General features: G+C 47.3%; 2 protein-coding genes across 7 annotated transcripts in view; one reads left to right on the top strand and one right to left on the bottom strand.

Moving 5' to 3' along the window:
• Positions 1–10,900, top strand: part of DDB2 (damage specific DNA binding protein 2) — a 22,133-nt gene extending 11,233 nt beyond the window's left edge. For 2 of the 4 annotated variants that reach the window (XM_024748669.1, XM_024748668.1), the window contains 5 exons: positions 5,988–6,133; positions 7,406–7,505; positions 7,598–7,775; positions 8,104–8,246; positions 9,844–10,900. In XM_024748669.1, coding sequence (XP_024604437.1) covers positions 5,988–6,133; positions 7,406–7,505; positions 7,598–7,775; positions 8,104–8,246; positions 9,844–10,197 — 921 coding nt within the window. In that variant the 3' untranslated portion in view covers positions 10,198–10,900. The remainder of the gene's footprint in view (positions 1–5,987; positions 6,134–7,405; positions 7,506–7,597; positions 7,776–8,103; positions 8,247–9,843) is intronic. The other 2 variants (XM_024748671.1, XM_024748670.1) reach the window with 2 other exon arrangements.
• An 81-nt stretch (positions 10,901–10,981) lies between these two features.
• Positions 10,982–18,958, bottom strand: ACP2 (acid phosphatase 2, lysosomal). 3 transcript variants are annotated; one of them, XM_024748667.1, is made up of 11 exons: positions 18,804–18,958; positions 18,129–18,224; positions 17,714–17,800; positions 16,672–16,824; positions 16,464–16,562; positions 16,295–16,384; positions 15,456–15,588; positions 14,581–14,663; positions 14,360–14,466; positions 14,097–14,272; positions 10,982–11,934 (listed from the first exon to the last, which is right to left on the bottom strand). In XM_024748667.1, exons 1-11 carry the CDS (start codon positions 18,915–18,917, stop codon positions 11,801–11,803), a joined length of 1,272 nt encoding a protein of 423 aa, XP_024604435.1. In that variant the 5' UTR covers positions 18,918–18,958; the 3' UTR covers positions 10,982–11,800. The 3 variants fall into 3 exon arrangements, with proteins under 3 accessions (XP_024604435.1, XP_024604434.1, XP_024604433.1); XM_024748666.1 differs by having other exon boundaries at positions 10,985–11,568; XM_024748665.1 differs by lacking the exon at positions 10,982–11,934 and having other exon boundaries at positions 12,592–14,272.
• Between the last annotated feature and the right edge of the window lie 1,797 nt (positions 18,959–20,755).

The following is a 20,755-nucleotide window of genomic DNA, read 5'->3' as shown; positions in this document are numbered from 1 at the left end:
TTTTTTTTTTTTTTTTTTTTTTTTTTTGCGGTATGCGGGCCTCTCACCGTTGTGGCCTCTCCCGCTGTGGAGCAGAGGCTCCGGATGCACAGGCTCAGCGGCCATGGCTCACGGGCCCAGCCGCTCCAGGGCATGTGGGATCCTCCCGGACCAGGGCACGAACCTGTGTCCTCTCATCGGCAGGCGGACTCTCAACCACTGTGCCACCAGGAAAGCCCCTTGTCTTATTCTTGATTATAGAAGGCTTTTATTTTTTGTCATTAAATAAGGTTTCTGCTACTTTTTATTGTGTTGAGATATACATAACATGAAAATTACCATTTTAACCATTTTAAAGCATACAACTCAGTGGTACTAAGTACATTTACATTGTTGTGCAACCATCATCAATATCCATCTCCAGAACTTTTTCATCCCCAAATAAAACTCTGTACCCATTAAACAATGACTCTCTATTACCCCTCCCCTCAGCCCTACTAATCTGTTTTCTGTCTCTGAATTTGATTATTCTAGGTACTGCATATAAGTGGAATCATACAATAAATATTTGTCCTTTGGGGTCTGACTCCTTTCACTTAGCATAATGTTTTCAGGGTTCATCCATGTTATAGCATGTATCAGCCCTTTATTCCTTTTTGTAGTTGAATAATATTCAATTGTATGAATACACCAAATTTTGTTTCGTCATTCATCTGTTGATGGACATTTGGATTGTTTCTGCCTTTTGCTGTTATGATTCAGCTGCCATGAATGTTCATGTACAAGTTTTTGTTAGAACTGTTTTCAGTTCTTTTGTGTATATACCTAAGAGCTTGTTTGTTTTTAAAACTTGTTTTTAAATACCTTTTATCAGATTGAGTAAGTTCCTCTTTTATTCATAGTTTGCCAGAAGCTCTTATCGTAAATGATAATTGAATTTCATCAAATACTTTTTTGTCTCTTGAGGTCAGCAATGATTTTCTTCCTCTATTCTATTAATGTGGTAAACTACACTGTTTTTTGTTTGTTTTGGTTCATTAGTTATAGTCGATTTTTTCATTTAAATGTTATTTTTTTCACTCTTTTACCTTTACAGTTATATTTCTAGCAAGTGATACTGCTTCTTTTAAAAACTGTGGGAAAAGCACATAACACAAAATGTATCATCTGAACCATTTTTAAGTGCACTAACACTATATTCACATTGTTTTGCAACAGAGTTCTAGAACTTTTTCATCTTGTAAAACTGAAACTGTGCCCACTGAATAACAACTCACCATTTCCCCTTCCCTCCAGCCTTTGGCAACCACAGTTCTACTTTCTGCTTCTATGAGCTTGAACTACTTCAGATACCACTAAGTTTTGGTGGTTTTACGGTTTTACTGTGGCTATGTCAGAGAATATTCTTGTAGGAAGTACACAATAAAGTGTTTGAGTGTGATGGGACATCATGTTGGCAATTTATTATCAAATGGTTCCGGAAAAACAGTTCTTTGTGCTATTCTTGCAACTCTTCTATGAGTTTGAGATAGTTTGAAAATAAAGTTTAAAAAAAAAAGATTGTTTCTTCCTTAAATATTTAGTACATTCACCACTGAAGCCATTAGGATCTGGAATTTACTTGGCAAGAAAGTTTTTAGTTATGACTCAATTTCTTTAATAGATACCAGGGTATTCAGATTTTTCTTTTTCATCTTCTGTCAGTCTGGCAAGTTTGTACTTTTCTAGGAATTTGACTATTAACTCTAAGTTTTCAAATTTATTGGCAAAAGATGGTTTATGATGTCCTCTTATTTTAAAATGTCTAAGATTTATATTGATAATCTTTTCCATTCATTAAATTGGTTATTTGTGCCTTCTTGTTTGGTCATTCTCACCAGGGATTTATCAATTTAATTATATTAGTTTTTTCATGGAACCAACTTTTGGCTTTGTTGATTCTTTCCACAGTGTATTTGTTTTATTTCATTAATTTCTGTTCTTTTTTTTTACTTTCTTTGGTTTTAGCTTCTTGTTTGTTTTACAGCTCCTTGAGATGGATGTTTGAGTCATTGATATTTAGCTTTTTTAACTATCATTATGAATATGCTCCTATGAGTATCTGCATACAAGTTTTTACATCAACATATTCATTTCTGTTGAGTATATATCTCTTGGGTGTATATATCTCCTGGGTCATATGGTAACTCTGTGTTTAATTTTCTGAGGAATTGCCTGTTTGCCAAAGCAACTGCTCCATTTCACTTTCCCACCAGCAATGTAGGAGGGCTTCAGTTCCTCCACATCCTCACACTTAACTGACAAAAATTGTACATATTTAAGGTGTACCACATGATGTTTTAATACATGTATGTACTGTGAAATGATTACACCATCAAGCTAATTCACATCCATCACCTTACATAGATTTTTGTGTGTGTGCATGCGTGCTGAGAACACTTATCTACTCAGAAAATTTCAAGTATACAGTACAGTATATTAACTGTAGTCGCCATGCTGTACATTAGATCTCAAGAATAACTGAAACTTTGTACCCTTTGACAAACATCTCCCCATTCCCCTCCCCGCACCCCAGCCCCTGGCAACCACTATTCTACTCTCTGCCTTTGTGAGTTTGACTTTTTTAGATTGCACATGAAATTGAGATCATTCAGTATTTGTTTTTCTGTGTCTGACGTCCTCCATGTTCATCCATGTTGTTGCAAATGGCAGGATTTCCCTTTTTTTAAGGCTGAATAATATTCCATTATACACACACACATACCACATTTTCTTTATCCATTCATTCATCAGCAGACACTTAAGTTGTTTCCGTATCTTGGCAATTGTGAATAATGCTGCAATGAACACAGGAGGACAGAACTCTTTGAGAAACTGATTTCATTTCCTTTTGATATACACCCAGAAATGGAATTACTGGATCATATGGTAGTTCTATTTTAAATTTTTTGAGGAGCCTCCATACTATTTTCCATAATGCCTCTACCAATTTACATTCCCATCAACAGTATTCAAGAGTTCCCTCTTCTCCACATCTTGGCCAGCACTTGTTATCGCTTGTCTTTTTGATAATAGTCATTCTAACAGGTGTGAGGTGATATCTCATTGTAGTTTTGCATTTCCCTGATGATTAGTGATGTTGAGCACCTTTTCATATACCTGTTGGCCATCTGTATATATTCTTTGGAAAAATGTATATTCAAATCCTTTGCCCATTTTTAATCAGATTGTTTTCTTGCTATTGAGTTGTCCAAGTTCCTTATATATTGTTAATATTAACCCCTAATCAGATATATAGTTTGCAGTATTTTCTCCCATTCCATAGGCTGTCTTACAACACTTGTAATTGTCTTTTTGATTACAGCCATCCTAGTGGATGTGAAATAGTATTTCATTGTGGTTTTGATTTGCAATTCCCTAATGACTAATGATGTTGAGCATCTTTTCATGTGCCACTGACTATTTGTATATCTTCTTTGGAGAAATGTCTGTTGAAATCCTTTGTCCATTTTTTTTTTTGGCTGCACTGTGCAGCTTGCCAGATCTTAGTTCCCCAACCAGAGATTGAACCCTGGGCCACGGGAGTGAAAGCGCCAAGTCCTAACCACTGGACCGCGAGGGAATTCCCTTTGTCCATTTTTAAATTAGCTCTATTTTTTAAATGTATTCTAATTACAATTATTTTAAAGCCTGTGTCTATTAGCACCAATACCTGGATCTCCTGTGAGTGTCTTTCAACTATTGTTTTTTCTCTTAGTTATTGGTTATTTGATATTCTGGATAATTTTAGATTTGATGCCAAATATTGCATATAAAAACTTGTAGAGATACAATTTGAAGTTTTGAGTGCTGTTATTTTCCTCCAGAAAGAATTTCTTTCCTCTGGCAGGCAGGTCAGGTGGAATCAGATCATCTTAATCTGATCAGCGATTGAAATGATTTGAATCTGGACTTCAGTCTTTGTGAGGGATGGTCTGTTTCCAGTTTGCTCTTATTTTCAGGGTTTCGGGGATCCTAACTAAAAGCTGGGTTTTTTCCAAGACCTCTCCTCCTTGACAGGTCTGAACTCCAGTTTTTGCCCCTCTTGAGACGGACAGAACCTCTCTTCAGCTTCTCACCCACCACTTTCTTATCTGCATACGCCTCAGGAGGAAAAGCAGCATCGAAATGTCGGGCGTACCTCTCTGCTTCTCTTCTCTCTAGGAGGCTGGACTTCAAGTCCTTGATGCCTTGATAGTTCTTCGTTGACTTCAGACTTTCCTTTGAAAACATGCATTTTTTCTGTCTTTTCTAGTTTTTCTTGACAGAAGGTTGGCCTGACACCAGCTAACCCACCATCACTGGAATTGGAAGTCTCAGACATATCTCTTTTTCATATTTTATCCAGGTTTGGTTAGTCCTTCTCAGTGCAAGAGTTGGTCATAACCATTTAGCCCACCCTTGCTAGAACGCTCATGCGTTTTACCTTAAATTGTTTACATGTGTTTATTACTAACGCTTTGACACAGGGCCAGTCCTTTTCTTGGAGTAAGTGTTCACTGATTAGGGTTCACCCGGTCTTACATAAACCATATCCATAATGCCTTTTTTATAGGGTCTAGTTTCCATTCCCCAAAAGTGGAGACATAATTTAAAATTAGTTGTGGAGCAATCTGATTGCAGATTCTTTTAAAATTTTTATTACTGTTTCCCACCCTAATTGTTTATAAGTATCTCACCCATGCTTAATTCAACAACTATTATTTTTAGCAAATCATTTTTTTTTTAGCAAATCATTTTTATCTAGTTTTTCCAAAGTGTTCATATGGATTTCATAGAAATAACAATAGTCTTTCTTTTTGCACATATTTCATCAGTTTAATTAAATTACATTTGATGAAATGTTTTAAGTGTTTAAAGTTTAAATGTTTAATAAATCACATCATGTAAATTAAATTACATGATTACAATACAAACTACAACTGGCATACATAGGTTTAAGAACAAACACAACTAACCCTTTGTAAGCATAGAATTCAGCTAGTGGGAGCAGATTATCATATAGCAGCAAGGGTTTGGTGAACCGTGGGCATCAGAATGTTTTAGAGAGGGAATGGAAAGTACCAGTTAGTATGCTGATTGAGTTAAGTGGATGTTGTGTAAGAGGCCTTGTAGAACTAAGGCTGGGATAGCAACAGCATACAAGGCTGGGATAGCAACAGCATACGGGAGAAGTGGAGGAAGAGCCTTGAGGATGTAAAGTTCTTAAAACAGTGCTTGATATATAATAAACACTTAATAAGGTTATGCTACTGATGTCATGATTATTTTCATCATCATTGTCTGAGATGTCTGGAAAAAACAGGAAGGAGCTCAGATCTGACATCAGCCCTCCTAACCCAGCCACTGTTCCAAGCTGAAGCTCTTCTGAAAAGAGCAATTATATGATAGATTATGGTACATTCACACAATGGAATACTCAGCAATACAATGGGATGAACTATAGATACAGACAGCAAGTTGGATGAAACTCAGGGGCATTACACTGAGTGAAATGAAAGAAGCCAGTCTCAAAAGGCTGCATACCGTATAATTCATTTATATGACAGTCTGTCAAAGGCAAAACTATTGTATAGTGATGGAGAACGGATCAGTGGTTGCCAGGGGATAGGAGTCGGGGGGAGGATGGGACTCCAGTGGGAGAGCACAAGGGATTTTGGGGGAAGTGACACAACTGTCCTGCACCCTCATTTTGGTGGTGGTTATTCAAATCTATACGTGTGTTAAAATTCATAGAACTGTATACCAAAAACAACAAATTTACTGTATGTTAATTAAAAAGTATGAAATTAAAACTAAAACCTTAAGAAACAGTACTGTGGAGAGCATCCTACTGTCTAGGCATCTAAGCTGGCCTGGCCCCAAGTGCAGTCTGGCTGGCTCTTGTGTCTGAGCGGAGTATGTGCACCCAGGCCTGGTCCTCTTCCTGGGCCGTTGTCACTCACTGGCTTTTTTCTTCCTTGTGTTAGATTGGAGCTGGAGGGAGCATCACTGGGCTGAAGTTTAACCCTCTCAATACCAACCAGTTTTTCACCTCCTCAATGGAGGGAACAACTAGGCTGCAAGACTTTAAAGGCAACACTCTCCGAGTTTTTGCCAGCTCAGGCACCTGCAAGTGAGTAGTTTAACTCAGAGGGGAAAGGGCTTCTAGGCTCTCGGTGTAGTTCTGGCGAGAGCATCCAGGTCCCATTTCTTTCACCCAAACCTGGCACGGGGAAGAAAGGAAAGGTGTTAGCTCCTTTCCACGTTTCCCTCTCTTTCTCAGACGTTTTCTTTAGCTGCTCTTACTCTGGGCCAGGTGGGTTACTGCTTCAGGGAGTGGTTCTGGAGCTTCAGCTCTTCTGTCAGTCATTCCTGTATTAGACTAGACCTTAATTCTCACTGGACAAGTCAACATGGCATTTGCCTAGAAAGCCACTTAAAGCCTGGACCAGGAATGAAGAACTTAAGATTCCATTCCTTGCATTCACTGGGGTGTAATGACCTGACCAGTTCCTTGATGGAAGCTTAAATGGATACAATCATGTCCATAAAGCACTTTGGACTCCCCAAGAGCAAGTGGCTGGAGAAATTACAAAATGCTTGTCACTTTGATTTCTAGCAAGAGACATGACTCTGCTCCCTAAGTATTTGGGGGTGTGGGGGTCTAACTAGCACTGGGCTGCCCCACAGGGGTAAGAAATACAGGAGCAATAGGACAGGTGACAGAATAGACTTACTCTTCCACAAGAAGCCCTCCCCCTGAAAGATGTTTACAAGGGATGCAAAAGGCAGTGTAGCAAGGATTTGAGGGCAAAAAATGTGAATCTGAGCTCTCCTGGCTGGGTATCAGGATCCCTGAAGCACCCTCCAACCCCATCTCTTCACATCATGTAGTCTGAGGGACAAAAGAACAAGATACAGCTTCTGAGTTGTGTGTGCCTTTCCCCCTGAATGCTCAGAAGGGGGCAGAAGTTCCTTTCTAGCCAGCTGTGAGGAACAGAGCTGGGCAGTCCCTGTTTGGTGTGTCACATCTCCTTTGGCCCGACCAAGGGTGGAGGGTGAAGGGAGAAAGCAATACCTGAGTCTTCCTCAGGACCCAGGGCTGAAGGGGGCAAGCCCGCCTGGGGACCTTCGTTATGGCTCTGGGTATGGCTGCTTCAGGGACTCTGAGTAGCTGAGGATCCTGGGCCCAGCAGTAACTGGACAAGTTTCTGAGCCCCACCACCCCCATAACCTCTGTGGGGATGGTAGACAAGTCTGAGTGCTCCTCACTGGGAATCCACGACAAGTTATTCATTCATTCAACAAATATTTATTGACTGTCTAATATACGTGAGCTGCAACAGCGAATAAATGGAACTTGCCTCTGTCCCCAAGAATCTTACAGCACAGTCTCTCCCTCCAGCTTCTGGTTTTGCAGCCTGGATGTGTCTGTCAGAAGCCGAGTGGTGGTCACAGGAGATAACGTGGGGAACGTGATCCTGCTGAACATGGACGGCAGGGAGGTGCGTTCTCTGGAGCCCAGGTCCTCCCCTTCCCTCCCTGACCCCCAGCCTCGGTTCTGCACCCCCCACCTGAACCGAGCTCTTCTCTGCAGCTTTGGAATCTGAGAATGCACAAAAAGAAAGTGACCCACGTGGCCCTGAACCCGTGCTGTGATTGGTTGCTGGCCACAGCCTCCGTAGATCAAACAGTGAAAATCTGGGACCTGCGCCAGGTTAGAGGGAAATCCAGCTTCCTCTACTCGCTGCTGCACAGGCATCCCGTCAACGCAGGTGTGATATACCAGACCTCGTCCTTCCTGCAGACCCTGCTGACCCGACCGCTTCAGGGGTTTTCCCTCAAAGTGTAGAAGCCACTAGGCCAAACCTTTATACCCCTGATAGCATCGGCCAAGCTGAAGTCCTGAAGCCTTTCTGACTCTAGCTGCTCCTATCAGCTGTTGAGCCTCTAGGATGTTTTTGTTCGCAGCCCAGATTCACCTCCCTTCCACCAGTCTCTAGAAAGGAGAGGGAGGGAGGGTGCCCCTGCAAGAGGCCTGTGAGGGCCAGGACAACAGGGGGCCTGTGGTTCCCTGAGCTCAGGGGCTTTTCACTTTGCCAGCTCATTTCAGTCCCGACGGTGCCCAGCTCCTGACCACTGACCAGAAGAGTGAGATCCGTGTTTACTCTGCCTCCCAGTGGGACTGCCCCCCAAGCGTGATCCCACACCCTCATCGTCACTTCCAGCACCTGACACCCATCAAGGTAAGTAATGGAGGGAAGGGAGCTGTGATCATGGGATGGATCAGGTCTACCAGGGTGGGGAGAAGGGGGCAGATGCAGAAGCCTTCAATGCTAGACCTCTTCCTGCGCTGACACAAAGCAATCTCTTATTCTCTGGCTCTCTCTGTACCTTTTGTCCAGCTCTGTGATCCCATTTTGCTGAGTTTTCATCATGTCTCTTTGATAAGCTTATTTCCCTGAGTTTTTTCCACGCAGCCCAGCTCTCACTGTGGGCACTTTCTGAGATCTTAACCCTCGGTTCTGCCCTTAGTTTCAGTTACCTGTGTGTGCAGCTGATCTGCAACCTAACCTTAGCCCTCATTAGCGGCTTCTCTGGCCTCAGTCCCTAAGGCTTACAGTCCTCAAGTCCTGTGATTCTTTCCTGCTCATGCCCCAAGCAGTCTGAACTCTGCCAGTCCTTCTGCTTTACTAGTATATATTCTTTCCTAGAACCACAGCCCCTCTTCAGACCTCCAGATCTCATGCCTGTACTTCTCTAGTCAGTATAGCATAGTTCAGGCAGGCGGACACCCCCGGGGTTAGAATCCTTGAGCAAATTACTCAAATTTTGGATCCCAGTTTCCTGGTCTATAAAAAGCGAATAGGGCTTCCCTGGTGGCGCAGTGGTTGGGAGTCTGCCTGCCGATGCAGGGGACACAGTCAAAAAAAAAAAAAAAAAAAAAAAAAGCGAATAATGGTATCTGCCTGACAAGGTTGTTGTGAGGATAAATCCTTATACTTAAAGCACATGGCAACGTGCTTAGCGCCTAGTAAGTACTCAGTGAACAGTGATGACTTGGTAGTAGAGTGGCCCCCACATACCTCAAATCAAATCCAAGCTCTCAGTAACATCAGGGTCCTTTAGCAGTTGGTGTTCCCCATTGATCCTTCCTTATCTCCCACTTGGTATCCAGCCAGCCCAACCAACAGCATCCCAGGTGTGACTTATTTGTGACTTATTTCCAAGCCACTGCCGGTAGCACTTCTTCCTTCCTGCTAACCATGTCTTTTCTCCTTCAGAACTTCCTGGAAAAGCTTTCTTGGGAAAATCCCATCAAGTTCTGTCATTCCAATAGCTGATAGATTTGTTTTGAGCAGGGTGATCTGAGGAACACAGGTGTCCTCCCCTTTTTCAGTCACTAGCCATTTTCTACTCAACTCATTGACATTGATGGAGGAGGGAGAGTAGTGGGATTACTTCAGAACTTATTAGGTCCTATTTGGTTTTGCTTACCGGAGGCTTTTCGCTTTGTTTGTAGGCTTACCTCTTTGGTTCATGTCTGGGTCGGGCTGATGTTAAAACATTTATCAGTTGGTATGATCTCAGGAAGTGCAAAGGAGAGAGAAGGCCTGAAGGTGTCCTAAGGGTCAGGGAGGCCAGCTGGGGATTTTAAATTTGCAACGGTAGATGCGCACGCACTTTTTGAAAACCATTCCTGTTGTTTCATGTAGGTCTTATCTCCATTATTAAATTGTTGGCAGTTGTATTAACAAGTGTTGTTAGTGGCAAAGATACTTTTGATGTCCCTCTTGACAGTGTTCTGCGTTTACTCTTGTGACCTGCCTCTCCATCTCCTAGGCAACCTGGCATCCTCGGTACAACCTCATTGTCGTGGGCCGATACCCAGATCCTAATTTCAAAAGTTGTACCTCCCATGAATTAAGGACGATCGATGTGTTTGACGGAATCTCAGGAAAGATGATGTATCAGCTGTATGACCCAGAATCTTCTGGTATCATGTCGGTGAGGCTTGGGCCCTCAAATAATAATGGGAGGAAGCAGGGATTCACCTTACCTTATTGGATCAAAAACGACCAGAAATTAATCCTTATGTGCCCTTCTCCCAGTACCCTCATTCCCTCCTCATGCTTATCCCCTTGTCTCTGCAGCTCAATGAGTTCAATCCCATGGGGGACACACTGGCCTCTGTGATGGGTGAGTGAATCTCAGGCTGGTAAAGCCCACCCTACTCCCCAAGGTTCAGGGCAGGTTAACCTCCGCTTAGTGCTGCTCCATTCACCCCAGGGTCGTAGTCAGTAAAGATGATGACCAGGGGACAGCGGGCTCTTTGGCCTAGGCCCTCCATCCCTCTTGCTTTGTCTTGGTCACAGCAATGCCTGGCTGCTGCCCAGTTTCCTGGTATCTCCTTACCAAGTCCTAGGTTCCCCACGCCAGCCCCAAGTTTTCAGAGGCTGATAATGGACGGTGCAAGTCAGACTGGTCTCACTCCTCCTAGGTTATCACATTCTCATTTGGAGCCAGGAGGAAGCTGGGAAGCGTAAATGAGAGACATTAATGAAGGTGGGGGCCAAGCAAGGGCTTGGAGCCCCATGGGAACAAGTTCTGCGAGAAGAGGCGGCTTTGTGTTAAAGGGCCAGAGGTATCCGAGTCCTTAGGGTTGGAGCAGGGGCACTGGGACTGCGACACTGGGACTGGGATACTGGCATGTACCGTTCTGGACGTAGCTCCAGAAACTCCAGAGTTGGCGACCCAGCTGCCCCAAGCGTCCTTGCTATATCTAGCCTGGAGCCAAGCTTCTCTTTTCTCCTCTCTGACATGCAGTGGCAGAGGATCAGGTAGTGGTTTTCGATTTGTGTTCACTATTCACATGGCCAATAAAACCATACTCGACTGAGCTTCTGAGTGGGTCTTCCAGCACTGACCTGGTCAAAGGGCTTCTCAGGTCCCCAAAATGAAGAAAAGGCACAGAAAACAGCACTAAGAGTCCAAAACCTTCATTCTCTGGAAGCTGTCTCAGCCCTATTCTGGGCCACAGTCAGGAGCTATTCAGCTCACAACCTGCCAGCTGGAGATCCCTGGCAGATCCCAGGAGATCCCAGCCTAGATGAGAGGGATAGTAGTTTCGTGGTTCTGTACAACTCACCCCCCCACACCTCCCCCGACTCCCTCCCAAGTACCCACATCCTTCCGACCTGCTCAAGGTGCAGGGGTGACAAAGATGCTGGAAGCATTATGTCTGACTCCAGTTAATGGTGGCTTCTGCTGGACAAAGGAAAACTTCGCTGGCTGGCTCTTGGGTGATCTGGTTCCTTGGTGGCCAGTGTTTGTACCCCCAGTGTTGTGCAGTTTTTCCCACTAAAATAAGCACTGAGAGGCAAGACCGTGTCCTCTGGGCCATTTGCCAAACACTCTAGGTTGGAAGAGAGAGTGAGCAGGGCTTGATGGAGAGGCAAAGCAGATCAAGCGGCAACTCCTTCAGCCTGTTTATCCTAGGTCCTGAGTGAAACTTGAATACTCGTCTACATTTCAGGTCCTTAGAAGGGAGCATGGAGGAGGCAAATCCTGTTTGGAGAAAGCCAGTGTCCAACACAGTACTTGGTTAACGTCAGGCACATGAATGCTGAGTGACAGGTGCCACAGGCCAAGCTGAGCCCCACTTGTTCATCTAGGCTGGGGTGACCAGAGGGAGGCCCAACCCAGGGTCTCCTGTCCATGGGCTGGGGAGCAGCAACAGTCAGGAGCAAGGCCCAGCCCACCTCCCTGAGGAGGCAGAGGGAAGGGGGCTGAGTGGTTGTCAGGCATGGTCCTCCCCGTCTGGAACGTGGCGGTAGCCAGGAGGCTGGGCCTGCATCCGGAAGAGGACGGTGAGGAGCAGCACTATGAGAAGGAAGAGGATGGAGCCACATACAGCCAAGGCCACGATCACCTCTGGGCACGGGGCAGGGAGGGCGAGAGAAAGGTCATGTCAGTGTTCATTCAGCAAATATGAGTGCCTGCCACACGCCAGGTGCTGTTCTTACAATGGGGATATCACAGGGGGCCAAGACAAAGTCTCCCTTGTAGATTTTACATTCTAGGAGAGGAGATGCCATGACAGGCAAATGATAGACATGATGGATTAGTGGCAAATGCCATAAAGGAAAACAAAGCAGGGTAAGGGGGAAATGATGGAGAGGTAGGTCAGTCAGGGAAGGTGTCACTGAGAAAGTGACCATTTGAACAGAGACCTGGAGTCACTGAGACATACAAAAGATCTGAGAGAAGAGTGTCCTGAGGCCAGGGGTCAGGGGATGGGGTGGGTGGACGGGAAGCAAATGCAAAAGGGAATTTGCCTGGCATGTTCTAGGACCAGCAAGAAAGTCAGTATCGCTAGAGCAGAATACATGAGCACAGGAGATGAGGGCAGAGGACCAGACCAAGTAGGGCCTGGAGGACTTGGTGCGTGGGCTTCTCACTGTAGTGGCTTCTCTTGTTGCGGAGCATGGGCTCTAGGCGCACGGGCTCAGTACTTGTGGCATGCGGGCTCAGTAGTTGTGGCTCACGGGCTTTAGAGCACAGGCTAAGTAGCTGTGGTGCACGGGCTTAGATGCTCTGCGGCAATGTGGGATCTTCCCGGACCAGGGCTCGAACCCGTGTCCCCTGCATTGGCAGGTGGACTCTTAACCACTGTGCCACCAGGGAAGCCCAAGAACTTGGGTTTTATTCCAAATGTAATGGGAAGCCACTGGAAGATTCTGAGAAGAGTAGTGATGTGAACTGATTTATGTTTTAAAAAAATTAACTCTGTTGTGCTGAAACACTGGTAAGGCCAAGAACAGAATCAGAAAGAATGTTAGGAAGCTTTTCAGTACTTCAGGCAAGAGATGATGGCAGACTGGGCTAGGGAGCAAGAGCGTGTACTTCAAAGATTGGGCTGGTAGGATCTGCTAGTGGTTTGGAGGTGGGGTCTGAGGAAGAGGGTATTCAGGAGAGCGCTTTGGGTTATGCTATACACCTAGGTTGCATTTACTAAGGTGGGGAAGCCTGGAGGAAGAGCAGATTTGGGGGAAGAGCATTTGGATGGATTGATTGATTTTTGAGCATTTGGATTTAGACTTCAACTGTGACATGCATTAGTTGACATCCATGTAGAGACCTCAAGTCAGCAGCTGTATATGTGACCCTGCAGCTCAGAGAAGAGGCCATGAATCTGTGAGTCATAAAAAGACAGAACTTAGCATGAAGATGGTAATATAAGGCTATAAGGCTGGGTAAACTCACCTTGGGAGCAGGCATGGATGGGGAAAGAGCGAGGCTGAGCCCTGGGCCATCCACTGGTTAGTGGGGAGGAAAAGCTAGTAAAGGAAGCTGCCTCTGAGTTAGAAAAACCAGAGAAGCCAAGGAAGTGTTTAAGGAAGGAGTGATCGATTCTGTAATGCTGCTGAGAGGTGAGAGAAGCTAAGAATTGGTCACTGGCTTTGGTAAGAGGAGGTCATTGGTCCTTGACAAGAGTGGCTTCCATGGAGTGGCAGGTGACATAAGACTGTCCAGTGTGAGTCTGAGAGAATGGGCAGTGTGGCAGTGACACCAGAGTCTAGGCAACCCTTTGAAGGATTACACCCGAAAAGGGGGGAGAGAAAAGGAGTGGCAGCTGGAGAAGGACGTGGGCCAAAGAGGTTTTTGTTAGGCTTTGAGATGACACTGATCCAGTAGAGCGGTAACACTGAGCACCGGGGTCCGTGTGGAGGTGAGAAGAGATGGACCCAGAGTGTAAGTGGAAAGGCTGGCTCCAAGTGGTGGCTTGTACCAGCGAGTAAGCTGGAACACCTGGTGGTGGGAAGACAAGACAGTTCTCTCCCGGTTGCTTTTATTTTCTCTTAGTATAAGAAGAGGGGCATCGCCTGAGGGTGAGGAGTACGTCTCAGGGTGGGAAATTAACTGTCTAGGGATAGGATGGGCCTCGCCCCAAACCATGTAGCGTCTGAGCTGGCTAAAGGACTGCCATCCCTGCAACAGGACGGCTGGAAGTGCATCAGCTCTCTCGAGACCTGTGGATATGAATTGTAAGCTGTTCTGGGACACGGCCAGCATGGAGGCAGGCAGCAGCTCACCTGTGTCTGCAGGACTGCTTGCCAGCCGGCACTCCTGCTGCCAATCCTTGGGCACAACAGGCTCTGTGAGGCGAAGGAAGTCCTGCAGCGGGCAGCGGTGAGGGCAGCCAGGCAGGATCAGCGGCCAGGGGGCCTTGTTACTCTCATTCCGAAAGTACATTTCCACTGAGAAATTCCTGAGGGTTGATAGGAGACAAGATGGGAGCTGCCCACAGTCCCCACGTGAGCGCCTCTCCTCAGGGCAGACCCATAGCTCCACTCACCCGGTATCTTCCTGGTACAGTTCAAATATGTGGCAGGACGCGTAGGGGGCTTGTTCACCATTGTAGACATCCAGCGCCATTTGCAGAGCAACCAGGGTGGTGTCGTGCTGTAGGAGAGAAGGGCTCCCCATCAGCACTGCCCCCCACACCCCCAGGCGGTGAAGAGAGGAGAGATCCAGCTCCTACGTGACGTCAGCACACTGGGGACTGTGGGAGCTTACCGCAGAGTAGACCAGCAGCTTAGGGAGCTGGGAGGTGGTTGCCATCAGGGTCAGGTTCTTCCGTATCTGAGCCAGCAGGACTCCTGAAGGAGAGAGTCCCCAGTGTCAGTGGCTACAGCCATCACCGTCTTCTGACTAGACCTATCTGAGGTCCTCCCCCCCTCTGCCAGTCCTGGGTCTGATCACCAGCACAGAGAATGCTTTAGATTCAGGGGAACCACGCAAACTCTACAGCAGCCCCTGCTGTCTAATAACTTCCAAATTTACAGAAGGAAGCAAGACAAAACAAGGTATCTGTATTTCTCACAGGTGTGGAAACCTGCCCATTTCTTTATAAAGGAGCTACGAGGCCCTGCCCATGTTTGAAGAATTCCAGTTGGGAATAAATATAAACTTAAGATTGCTTCAGAGCACACTGGATGGGGGCTCCAGGCCAGGGGAACTCTGTCATGTGTAGGCTCTGAAAACTTTCTAGATGTTGGAAAGGTCTGGCAGCTGGCACTCCCTTGGGTGCTCAGATGAAGAAACTGACGTGTATCACTCTCAGCGTCCTTTCAGAGTGGCCCCCGGTGGTCCTCTGGAGGTAGGAAGTCATTTGAGGGAAGGGAGGGTCTTCTGACATGGGTGAAACTTAAGGATATGAATGGCAGAAAAGCACAAAAACCTAACTGTGGTCACTCACACAGTGACAAACATGCTAAGTATCTGCAGAACTGGGGAGACTGGATGGCTGACGGGATAACTAGGGGGATCTGGTTCTGAAAGAGCAGAGAACACTTCAGGCAGAGAAGTAAGCATGTAAGAAGCCCCCAGTAGCAGATGTCTAATGCTGTAGGGTTCTGACAGGGGAGTGACATGCTGCTTTTGTCACTCACCCCCCTGCAGCCGGGCCTTCTCTGCCTGCTCGTAGATCCCGAAGAGGAAGCGGAAGCTGAAGTCCTTTAGCCGGCTCAGACGCTGCATGGTTGGGGGCGAGGCCCAGGGCGGCAGGACCAGCCCATGTGTCTGCTGTGTACGGCAGCGGGCAGGTTAGCTCCCCAGCCTAGGCCAGAGCCTCTCCCGAGAGCAGCTCTCTTCCCACGTGGGACAGTACGTGTGTGTGTGTGTGTGTGTGTGTGTGTGTGTGGGTGTGTGTGTGTGTGTGTGTGTGTGGGTGTGTGTGTGTGTGTGTGTGTGTGGGTGTGTGTGTGTGTGTGTGTGTGTGGGTGTGTGTGTGTGTGTGTGTGTGTGGGTGTGTGTGTGTGTGTGTGTGTGTGGGTGTGTGTGTGTGTGTGTGTGTGTGGGTGTGTGTGTGTGTGTGTGTGTGTGGGTGTGTGTGTGTGTGTGTGTGTGTGAGAGAGAGAGAGAGAGAGAGAAAGGGGAGGGAGAGGAGAGGCAGAGGGACTGGAACCAGGAGACATGGTGGATGGTGTTTAGGCTGCAGGGAACAGGAAAGCAGGCTTGGGAGCGAGAAGTGTGACTCAGCAGGATGGAGTCAGATACCACGAGAGCTCTGGGTGGACAGAAGCAGGAACTGCTGACGACTGATAAACTATTTCCCACTCTGAGGTTCTTTTTCACCAGTGAGGGAAGTTCCCTTGTTTCACAAGAGGTGGCTTGCTTGGACCTCCCCAGTAAGCATGGTGTCCAGGCACTGTGTTCTACTTGGCCTGGTCACCTAGGCCTGTTGAGGTATGAGAAGAGCAGTCACAGTGGGGACCCTGAGCCGGCTCACCTCACAGAAAAGTGTGTCATAGACATTCCAGATGGTCTCCAGTGTCAGGTTCGTAAGCCCTGTCTCGTTGGCCACCATATCCAGAAATTGCTATGAAAAATGGATCAGGGGATCAGTCCTGCCCTGGGGGAAAGGACAGTGTGGTGACCTCCACCTCAGCCCCACTCACTGCATTCTGAATACTCTCATTCTGATACTCCGGTGTCCGCCGGGTCTCGTTCTGCAGCTGTTCAAAACGGGGACATGGGCCCAATGGGAACTTCAGCAGCTGCAGACCAAAGCGGGGAAGCAGAGGCAGAGAAGGAGTCGGGGATCAGCAGGCCAACGGCCAGAATTGTCCCTGTCACCACCTCTGGGGAAGAGCTGGCTGGTCTTACCCTGTCCTCGGCAATGGGCACAGTGTGGACGGGGATAGGCTGCCAAGAGATGTTTGGGTTAAAGCGCTGCATCCCGTCGGGAGGGAAGAGTCCAGCCAGGTTGGCCTCAGCACTCATGAGAGTCCGGTCAAAGTCTGTACTTCGCACATAAACCTGCGGAGATGACAACATAAGTCTCACCTGTGGGAGCGGGGTGGGAGAGCTCTGGCCCCTCACTGGAGCTCCAGGGGTGGTTCTGTTCTTGATGGTCACCTAGCAAATTATAAATCAACCATGCATCTGGCCCTCTCCCCTTCTCTGGCCTTCCCCATCCCTCTTCCCAGCCAAGGCCCACTCAGCTGGGGGCGTAGCTGTCCCCCATCTGTGAAGAACTCCTGTGGGAATGGCTCTAGTTCAAATGCCCCTCCCAGTCCAAAGTGCTTAGTCAACAAGGCTCTCGGGTCTGTCTGCTTGCCTGGTTTATTACAACACCTGTCTCCCTATCTAGGCCTGGGTCCTTGAGGGCAGAAACTGCCTTCAATCACACCCCTCTTTATAACTGTCTTAGAGACGAGGAGAGGAAATAAAATAAGGAACAGAGATATTTGCTTGTGAAAAGGGAGGAATAAGCTGTGAGAAAGGGCAAGATCAGGATACGGCTGGCCCTCAAGGAAACAATAACAACATCTAGGCACAAAGATCAGATCTGTATGGCGCACCATTATGTGCAGTGCTAGCATAGTGCCTGCCCCATAACAGGTACTCAGTAAGTGTCTTGGATGGAAAGCCTGAGTTACTTCACAGAGTCAGAAACTACTTTGCCAGATCCTTAAGTCAGCTTGGATGCTTGATCACTTTTGCCTCTCTCCAAGCCAAGCAGGGGCAACTCAGCCTCTAGGGTTTTGTTCTAGACAGCCCTTGGATGTCTTGTCCTGTAGTTGTGCTGTAACTAAAAGTGCATGGAGGGAGGCCAGAGTGCCCAGCCTCACCCGTAGTCTCCCTGAGGGCAGAGGGTGAGAACAGCACTTCCCATTGCCCTTGCCTCTAGAACTCCCAGCCTTACCTCTTGCCGGTGGTAAGAGGTGTTGAGGAAGTCATGGTAGCGCTGTCGCAGAGCCTGGCCCAGCTCCCAGTGCTGTAGCATCCCCTCCTGTGGGCAAACCCAAGGGTTAAGAGGCCCACAGGGAAGGGATGGCTCACGATTACCACAGGGCCTAGCCACTATTGCTTTCCAAGTTCCTGGCTGAAAGTAGGAGTGGGTTAATCTGATACCAGGAGTCATTTATTAAGTGGCCGACTGTGCATGGCATTATGTATGCCCATTTTAATCTGGGCACAGATGAAAGTAATATTAAGAAATGTCAAAATCAGCACCCACGTGGGAAAAAGCAGTTTGGTAAGGCCCCAAGCTCTGCAACCTGCTCTAGAGGTCACTCATTCTACAGCTCATCCTGAGAGAGAGCTGGCTTCTGACCCACCTTGGTTAGCTGACCAAATCCCTGGGGCCATTCGTCTTCCTGATAGGGGTCCTTGGGGTATGTCTTCACTGGCGAACGGTCTCCATGTCGGTACAGCTGAGGGAAGAAAATGGTTAGCCTACAGGTCAGAAGGGTCCCCTCGATGTGGACACAGAGCCAAACTCTGCCCCATGTTGAGAAGGAGCCGTCACTCCCTCTGGAGAGCCTTAACTCTACCAACTGCAAAAGGCCCCAACTCAGAAGTCAGTAACTTCCTCCAGGTTCCAGAGGTTCTAACTTGGCTAAGCAATGTCACTGGAGACCTTGAGAAAATCAAAAGTACAGGTGGGAAAGGAAAAGAAATAAAATCAATGCAGATGGTGGGGGAAACTGGAAAAAAAATCACCAAAGGTTTTCTTCGCGAGCCTCTTACCATTCAGCTACATCCCTGTCCCAAGGCAGACTCACCCGACCTATCCTCTAATACTGAATTCCGTACACCCTGCCCCCCCAAATACCCCAGAGCTTCACAAAAACTGCGAACCCTGGCCTCCAACCCCGCAGGCCGGTCGTCTCTTCTTAAACCAGCTCCTCCTCCAATGGACCCCAGACCCCAGCAAAGCCCCGCCCATCCCTCCACCCGCAGGCCGGTGCCCTCCTAGCACTGGCGAGCCTTTGGCGACCCCATCTCATTACCAAGGTAACGAAACGCAGACGCCGGGCCTGGGTAGGTGGCATCACCATCAGGTTAACACCAAGGAAGAGCTGGAGAAGAGCCACCCGGCTCCAGCCGAACTGTCTGCCCGCCATCACCGCTGTGGTCTGTGCAGCAAAGAGGCTGGAACCCGTTGAGTGGCACTTGCAGCAGCCGCCCGGACGCACCCTTAAGGACGCACGGCGGAAGTGCTCTCGCCGCCATCTTGCTAAAGGGGGGGCAGGGATGGAGGGAGGGGGAATCAGGTAGGGAATTCCTGTAGGAGGTTCGCGATCCCGCCGTGGCGGAGAAGCGTGGGAATGTAGCGCGACCTCGCCCTGCAGAAAGGGCTTGAAGACCTCGTCTTGGTAAAGAGAACACTGAGCGTGGGTTTTGCCTCTGCCCGCGGAGACCCAGTACCAAGGTGGCTCTTGTATTGGGCCGGACCGTGGCCGGCACAGCAAGCGACCCCCTCGGGCCGGGGTGCTGCCGGGCCTGACCTAGAGCGAGAGCGGGTGCAGAATTGGGGCGAGGGGTGGTATAGGGCGCCTTTCTCCACACCCCTTCCTTCGGGTGGAATTTGAGCCTTGGCACTGGCTCTCTTCCCTGGAAGAAGTCTTGTTTTGGGTGTAGGGCACAGCGTGTAAACAGCCCTTTTGGACTCCTGTGTCCCTGAGGTTGGTCCCAGTGTAGCCAATGCTCATTTCCTGAGCAAAGCTTCAGGACTCCTCTCACTCCCCCTTCCAGTCCTTTCCCTGTCCTCCCACCCGTCCACTTCCAAGTTTTAGTTAATTAGAATCAAGATGTCATGCCTCTTCTCAAAGGAGTTGGGTTGCACAGGATGTTCAGACTTTGCAAAACCAAAGCAGTGAATGCGTAGGGGCGAAATTTCAGACCAGTGGGGAGATATATAGGGGTAAGGGGAAGGAGCATATACGGTGGGAGTAGGTGGGGTTTCCACAGAATCAGAGAGGCCCTCTTGGCACTGACCATTAGGATACAGGTGCAGCCAGTTGGCTTCAGGGCTTTGTGACTCGGCTTGGAGGGACTCACAGCTCCAGGAGGTCAGATCGTAGGCCCTTGGGATGCTTTGATTCAGATCTGCCCCCTACTAGCAAATCACCTCAGATCACTGGAGAAATAAAACGTGATCAGAATATATGGAAGAAAGCAGGGTCAGTATCTTGCCCCAGGATTCCAGATTGAATTATTTATATATACCTCAGGATCTAAACATTACTTCCAGAATTGTTATGGAGAAGTGAATAGAAATTGAGAGCTGAAAAATTAGCCTTATTTAGTCACAAGCCCCCCACCTTTTTTTCTGAATTTTATTTACTTTTTATACAGCAGGTTCTTATTAGTTATCTATTTTATCTATATTAGTGTATATGTCAATCCCAGTCTCCCAATTCATCACACCATCACCATCACCACCCCCGCCACTTTCCCCCCTGGTGTCCATACGTTTGTTCTCTACATCTGTATCTCTATTTCTGCCCTGCAAATCTCTTGGCCATCTGTATGTCTTCTTTGGAGAAATGTCTGTTTAGGTCTTCTGCCCATTTTTTGATCGGGTTGTTTGTTTTTTTTAATATTGAGCTGCATAAGCTGTTTATATATTTTGGAGATTAATCCTTTGTCCGTTGATTCGTTTGCAAATATTTCCCGTTCCGAGGGTTGTCTTTTTGTCTTGATTGTAGTTTCCGTAGGTAGCCTCCCTCTATTCCCACTTTCTGGAGAGTTTTTATCATAAATGGATGTTGAATTTTGTCAAAAGCTTTTTCTGCATGAGACGATCATATGGTTTTTATTCTTTAATTTGTTAATATTTGTTAATATGTGTTTCCTTATTAATTGTTTGCTTGGAAGATCTGTCCATTGGTGTAAGTGAGGTGTTAAAGTCCCCCACTATTATGGTGTTACTGTCTATTTCCTCTTTTATAGCTGTTAG

Source organism: Neophocaena asiaeorientalis, unplaced genomic scaffold, assembly GCF_003031525.2.
Source record: "Neophocaena asiaeorientalis asiaeorientalis breed wild unplaced genomic scaffold, Neophocaena_asiaeorientalis_V1.1 scaffold43, whole genome shotgun sequence".
Taxonomy (NCBI): domain Eukaryota; kingdom Metazoa; phylum Chordata; class Mammalia; order Artiodactyla; family Phocoenidae; genus Neophocaena; species Neophocaena asiaeorientalis.
This window is presented reverse-complemented; position numbering and strand designations above follow the sequence as displayed.